The sequence below is a fragment of the Pangasianodon hypophthalmus genome, chromosome 24, assembly GCF_027358585.1.
Source record: "Pangasianodon hypophthalmus isolate fPanHyp1 chromosome 24, fPanHyp1.pri, whole genome shotgun sequence".
Classification (NCBI taxonomy): domain Eukaryota; kingdom Metazoa; phylum Chordata; class Actinopteri; order Siluriformes; family Pangasiidae; genus Pangasianodon; species Pangasianodon hypophthalmus.
The window spans coordinates 197,462-204,961 of record NC_069733.1 but is presented as its reverse complement, the minus strand read 5'-3'; the positions used below and the strand labels follow the sequence as shown (position 1 = coordinate 204,961).

At 58.3% G+C, this 7,500-nt stretch overlaps 1 protein-coding gene across 4 annotated transcripts in view; it reads left to right on the top strand.

Moving 5' to 3' along the window:
- Positions 1–7,500, top strand: part of spef2 (sperm flagellar 2) — a 60,305-nt gene that overhangs the window by 28,498 nt on the left and 24,307 nt on the right. For all 4 annotated transcript variants that reach the window (XM_053228915.1, XM_053228913.1, XM_053228914.1 and 1 more), the window contains exons 20-22: positions 5,769–5,872; positions 5,982–6,109; positions 6,249–6,387. In XM_053228915.1, the coding sequence (XP_053084890.1) occupies positions 5,769–5,872; positions 5,982–6,109; positions 6,249–6,387 (371 nt within the window). The remainder of the gene's footprint in view (positions 1–5,768; positions 5,873–5,981; positions 6,110–6,248; positions 6,388–7,500) is intronic.

The window sequence follows — 7,500 nt, the reverse complement described above, 5'->3', positions numbered from 1 at the left end:
CACCGCTCTCACACGCGCCACGCCCATGTACCGTACACCGCTCTCACACGCGCCACGCCCATGTGCCGTACACCGCCCTCACACGCGCCACGCCCATGTGCCGTACACCGCCCTCACACGCGCCACGCCCATGTACCGTACACCGCTCTCACACGCGCCACGCCCATGTGCCGTACACCGCTCTCACACGCGCCACGCCCATGTGCCGTACACCGCTCTCACACGCGCCATGTTTATATACCGTACACCGCTCTCACACGCGCCACGCCCATGTACCGTACACCGCTCTCACACGCACCACGCCCATGTGCCGTACACCGCTCTCACACGCGCCATGTTTATATACCGTACACCGCTCTCACACGCGCCACGCCCATGTGCCGTACACCGCTCTCACACGCGCCACGCCCATGTGCCGTACACCGCCCTCACACGCGCCACGCCCATGTGCCGTACACCGCTCTCACACGCGCCATGTTTATATACCGTACACCGCTCTCACACGCGCCACGCCCATGTACCGTACACCGCTCTCACACGCGCCACGCCCATGTACCGTACACCGCTCTCACACGCGCCACGCCCATGTGCCGTACACCGCCCTCACACGCGCCACGCCCATGTGCCGTACACCGCCCTCACACGCGCCACGCCCATGTACCGTACACCGCTCTCACACGCGCCACGCCCATGTACTGTACACCGCTCTCACACGCACCACGCCCATGTGCCGTACACCGCTCTCACACGCGCCATGTTTATATACCGTACACCGCTCTCACACGCGCCACGCCCATGTACCGTACACCGCTCTCACACGCGCCACGCCCATGTACCGTACACCGCTCTCACACGCGCCACGCCCATGTACCGTACACCGCTCTCACACGCGCCACGCCCATGTGCCGTACACCGCTCTCACACGCGCCACGCCCATGTGCCGTACACCGCTCTCACACGCGCCACGCCCATGTACTGTACACCGCTCTCACACGCGCCACGCCCATGTACCGTACACCGCTCTCACACGCGCCACGCCCATGTACCGTACACCGCTCTCACACGCGCCACGCCCATGTGCCGTACACCGCTCTCACACGCGCCACGCCCATGTGCCGTACACCGCTCTCACACGCGCCACGCCCATGTGCCGTACACCGCTCTCACACGCGCCATGTTTATATACCGTACACCGCTCTCACACGCGCCACGCCCATGTACCGTACACCGCTCTCACACGCGCCACGCCCATGTACCGTACACCGCTCTCACACGCGCCACGCCCATGTACCGTACACCGCTCTCACACGCGCCACGCCCATGTACCGTACACCGCTCTCACACGCGCCATGTTTATATACCGTACACCGCTCTCACACGCGCCACGCCCATGTACCGTACACCGCTCTCACACGCGCCACGCCCATGTGCCGTACACCGCTCTCACACGCGCCACGCCCATGTGCCGTACACCGCCCTCACACGCGCCACGCCCATGTGCCGTACACCGCCCTCACACACGCCACGCCCATGTACCGTACACTGCTCTCACACGCGCCACGCCCATGTACTGTACACCGCCCTCACACGCGCCACGCCCATGTGCCGTACACCGCCCTCACACACGCCACGCCCATGTACCGTACACCGCTCTCACACGCGCCACGCCCATGTGCCGTACACCGCTCTCACACGCGCCACGCCCATGTGCCGTACACCGCTCTCACACGCGCCATGTTTATATACCGTACACCGCTCTCACACGCGCCACGCCCATGTACCGTACACCGCTCTCACACGCGCCACGCCCATGTGCCGTACACCGCTCTCACACGCGCCACGCCCATGTGCCGTACACCGCTCTCACACGCGCCACGCCCATGTGCCGTACACCGCTCTCACACGCGCCACGCCCATGTACCGTACACCGCTCTCACACGCGCCACGCCCATGTGCCGTACACCGCCCTCACACGCGCCACGCCCATGTGCCGTACACCGCTCTCACACGCGCCATGTTTATATACCGTACACCGCTCTCACACGCGCCACGCCCATGTACCGTACACCGCTCTCACACGCGCCACGCCCATGTACCGTACACCGCTCTCACACGCGCCACGCCCATGTGCCGTACACCGCCCTCACACGCGCCACGCCCATGTGCCGTACACCGCCCTCACACGCGCCACGCCCATGTACCGTACACCGCTCTCACACGCGCCACGCCCATGTGCCGTACACCGCTCTCACACGCGCCACGCCCATGTGCCGTACACCGCTCTCACACGCGCCATGTTTATATACCGTACACCGCTCTCACACGCGCCACGCCCATGTACCGTACACCGCTCTCACACGCACCACGCCCATGTGCCGTACACCGCTCTCACACGCGCCATGTTTATATACCGTACACCGCTCTCACACGCGCCACGCCCATGTGCCGTACACCGCTCTCACACGCGCCACGCCCATGTGCCGTACACCGCCCTCACACGCGCCACGCCCATGTGCCGTACACCGCTCTCACACGCGCCATGTTTATATACCGTACACCGCTCTCACACGCGCCACGCCCATGTACCGTACACCGCTCTCACACGCGCCACGCCCATGTACCGTACACCGCTCTCACACGCGCCACGCCCATGTGCCGTACACCGCCCTCACACGCGCCACGCCCATGTGCCGTACACCGCCCTCACACGCGCCACGCCCATGTACCGTACACCGCTCTCACACGCGCCACGCCCATGTACCGTACACCGCTCTCACACGCACCACGCCCATGTGCCGTACACCGCTCTCACACGCGCCATGTTTATATACCGTACACCGCTCTCACACGCGCCACGCCCATGTACCGTACACCGCTCTCACACGCGCCACGCCCATGTACCGTACACCGCTCTCACACGCGCCACGCCCATGTACCGTACACCGCTCTCACACGCGCCACGCCCATGTGCCGTACACCGCTCTCACACGCGCCACGCCCATGTGCCGTACACCGCTCTCACACGCGCCACGCCCATGTACCGTACACCGCTCTCACACGCGCCACGCCCATGTACCGTACACCGCTCTCACACGCGCCACGCCCATGTACCGTACACCGCTCTCACACGCGCCACGCCCATGTGCCGTACACCGCTCTCACACGCGCCACGCCCATGTGCCGTACACCGCTCTCACACGCGCCACGCCCATGTGCCGTACACCGCTCTCACACGCGCCATGTTTATATACCGTACACCGCTCTCACACGCGCCACGCCCATGTACCGTACACCGCTCTCACACGCGCCACGCCCATGTACCGTACACCGCTCTCACACGCGCCACGCCCATGTACCGTACACCGCTCTCACACGCGCCACGCCCATGTACCGTACACCGCTCTCACACGCGCCATGTTTATATACCGTACACCGCTCTCACACGCGCCACGCCCATGTACCGTACACCGCTCTCACACGCGCCACGCCCATGTGCCGTACACCGCTCTCACACGCGCCACGCCCATGTGCCGTACACCGCCCTCACACGCGCCACGCCCATGTGCCGTACACCGCCCTCACACACGCCACGCCCATGTACCGTACACTGCTCTCACACGCGCCACGCCCATGTACTGTACACCGCCCTCACACGCGCCACGCCCATGTGCCGTACACCGCCCTCACACACGCCACGCCCATGTACCGTACACCGCTCTCACACGCGCCACGCCCATGTGCCGTACACCGCTCTCACACGCGCCACGCCCATGTGCCGTACACCGCTCTCACACGCGCCATGTTTATATACCGTACACCGCTCTCACACGCGCCACGCCCATGTACCGTACACCGCTCTCACACGCGCCACGCCCATGTGCCGTACACCGCTCTCACACGCGCCACGCCCATGTGCCGTACACCGCTCTCACACGCGCCACGCCCATGTGCCGTACACCGCTCTCACACGCGCCACGCCCATGTACCGTACACCGCTCTCACACGCGCCACGCCCATGTACCGTACACCGCTCTCACACGCGCCACGCCCATGTACCGTACACCGCTCTCACACGCGCCACGCCCATGTGCCGTACACCGCTCTCACACGCGCCACGCCCATGTACCGTACACCGCTCTCACACGCGCCATGTTTATATACCGTACACCGCTCTCACACGCGCCACGCCCATGTACCGTACACCGCTCTCACACGCGCCACGCCCATGTACCGTACACCGCTCTCACACGCGCCACGCCCATGTACTGTACACCGCTCTCACACGCGCCACGCCCATGTACCGTACACCGCTCTCACACGCGCCACGCCCATGTGCCGTACACCGCTCTCACACGCGCCACGCCCATGTGCCGTACACCGCTCTCACACGCGCCACGCCCATGTGCCGTACACCGCCCTCACACACGCCACGCCCATGTACCGTACACTGCTCTCACACGCGCCACGCCCATGTGCCGTACACCGCCCTCACACGCGCCACGCCCATGTACTGTACACCGCTCTCACACGCGCCACGCCCATGTGCCGTACACCGCTCTCACACGCGCCACGCCCATGTGCCGTACACCGCTCTCACACGCGCCACGCCCATGTACCGTACACCGCTCTCACACACGCCACGCCCATGTGCCGTACACCGCTCTCACACGCGCCACGCCCATGTGCCGTACACCGCTCTCACACGCGCCACGCCCATGTGCCGTACACCGCCCTCACACGCGCCACGCCCATGTGCCGTACACCGCCCTCACACACGCCACGCCCATGTACCGTACACCGCTCTCACACGCGCCACGCCCATGTGCCGTACACCGCCCTCACACGCGCCACGCCCATGTACCGTACACCGCTCTCACACGCGCCACGCCCATGTGCCGTACACCGCTCTCACACGCGCCACGCCCATGTACCGTACACCGCCCTCACACGCGCCACGCCCATGTGCCGTACACCGCTCTCACACGCGCCACGCCCATGTGCCGTACACCGCTCTCACACGCGCCACGCCCATGTGCCGTACACCGCTCTCACACGCGCATAACGCTGTTATAAACTTAACACAACACTATATTATACATAAGGACTCAAACACTGGGGCTTGTGCTGTTGTAGGAAACTAATCAACAACAGCGAGGTGTGATGAAGCGAGCGAGTGACTGTTATCACTTCAGATTGATTATTTTCCTCTAACTGCACATCCCCAAGTGTTTTATTCCTCTTATACCACAGCAATTTACCAAGAAGTACAATTTTCTATTTATTAATGAACAAGTTATACTTTTTATCTGTTTATAATTACACTTTCTGTAACTTTACTTTTACGTTATAGCAGCTATAAACACTCGTTCCCTCACCAGCCTCTTTATTCTCTCTCTTATAGTTAATAAGACAAAATAAACGCAGCTTCTTACGCACGTTACTGAGAAACCGCAAAGAAGCGTAGACTCCTCTGTCCTGAAGATGTCAGAAAACTTAAAGTTGCAGCTTTACCTCTGACTGTTACAAAGCGCTGACACTGGAGACTCCTTCCATAAATCTGTTTATGTGGAGCGTGCACTGTACACGTCTCTGTGAATGAGCTGTTGCTATAGAAACAGTAATGCATTAGAACAAGCGCATTAATATAAACCTGCGCTACTGTCAGAGCTGCTGTTATAGAGAACTAATCAACACCTTCTGACCAATCAGAATCCAGAACTCAGCAGGAGCAGGATATAACACACCTGTATCGTTATACCCCCCTGCAGGTGATTCCAAGAGGGCGTCGGTTTCTTCCTTGTCAGCTGCTGAAGCCCCGCCCCCTGAGCCTGGCTCCTCCTCCTGGGTGTATGTGGATGATGAGTTACCGAAGGTGCTAGTGCTAACCTGGTGCTAATACAACGTCAGTCATGAAGCGTGGCACCTCACAGTGACTGTAAGTGTGTGTGTGTGTGTGTGTGTGTGTGTGTGTGTGTGTGCAGGAGATGTCGGAGAATCTGCTGTCACACTGGGAGAACATGTGCAGCTCCTACGTCTCCAACGTTAAAGCTGTGATGCAGAACCTGCGCAAAGAGCGGAACCTCATCATACACCACCTCTACAACATCAGGTAGGTGTGTGTGTGTGTGTGTGTGTGTGTGTGTTTACTGGTCACTGTAAATGCTTTCATCGTGTGTATTTTTCTGTGTAATATACAAATTTGTAAGTTGGTGTGTGTGTGTGTGTGTGTGTGTGTGTGTAAAACACAGAGAGGAATATAAACAGTACCTGATGAGACCGGATCTGAAGCAGGAGTTTGTGTGTGTGTGGCAGCGTGAATATAACAGCGTGTCAGACGACACGAGACACGAAGAAGAGACCAAATCAGAACTGCACCAGAGACTGGAGGTCTCACACACACACACACACACACTATAAATCAACAGAAACATTCATAAAGAAAATGTTTGCAACATAGACTTCATTAAAAACAAACAAACAAAAAAAACTACCGCCGGATTTTGAAGCCTGAAATAGGAGCTGGTGTTAATGATAGCTGTTAATTCGTTGTTTTTGAAATTCTAAGGAAAAATGTTTATCAGTGAGCTTTTTCCACTACGAGAAGTGAAATAACTGAATATTGAATAAAATAGCTGAATAAAATGTGGGGTGTGACGGTGGTGCAGTGTGTGTCGTCATCTCCTCTAAGATCAGGTCACTGTGTGTGTGCGTGTGTGTGTGCGTGTGTGTGCGTGTGTGTGTGCGTGTGTGTGTGTGGAGTTTCACACGCTGTCCTCGTGTCCCTGTGGGTTTCCTCGGGGTTCTCCGGTTTCCTCACTAAACCATGGAGATCAGAGGTATTCAGACTTAGTGGTTTTTGAGAACTTGCGCTCCCCCTCATCCCCCGCACCCCGCCCACTCAGGTAGAGAAAAACCTCGTCGAATTATTGGCTATTATTATCTGGAATTAAATTTATGATATATAAGTTGATATATAATAATTTGAGTAGATAATGATGTATTACATTGACAAGCAGATTAATGCGGTCGTCAGGTCAAGCCTTTTCTAACCTTTAAGGATTTTCAAAAAGGGATTCATGCTTTTATCTGTTCTCGTCTGGATTACTGCAGCTCTCTCTACACAGTTAGTCCAGAACACTGCTGCTAGACTCGACGATTACACATCACCTCTATTCTTGCTTCACTACGCTGGATATCGGTGCGCTACAGAATTTCAAAACACTCCTACTAGGTTATAAACCTCTGAACAGTCTAGCTCCTTTATACCTTACAGAGCTTCTGTCTGTTCATAATCCCTCCAGAGCTCTCAGGTCATGTGATCAAGCGCTACTAACGTCTCCCAGATCCAGACTGAAGCTTAGGAGTGATGGTGCGTTCGCTGTGGCCGGCTCTGAGATTCAGAAAAGTCTGCGTCTACACATTAGACCTGCTCCTACCTTAACTATTTTCAAATCCAAGTTACAAACTTAGTTCTTTTCCCTGGCATTCGACCAGCCGTAG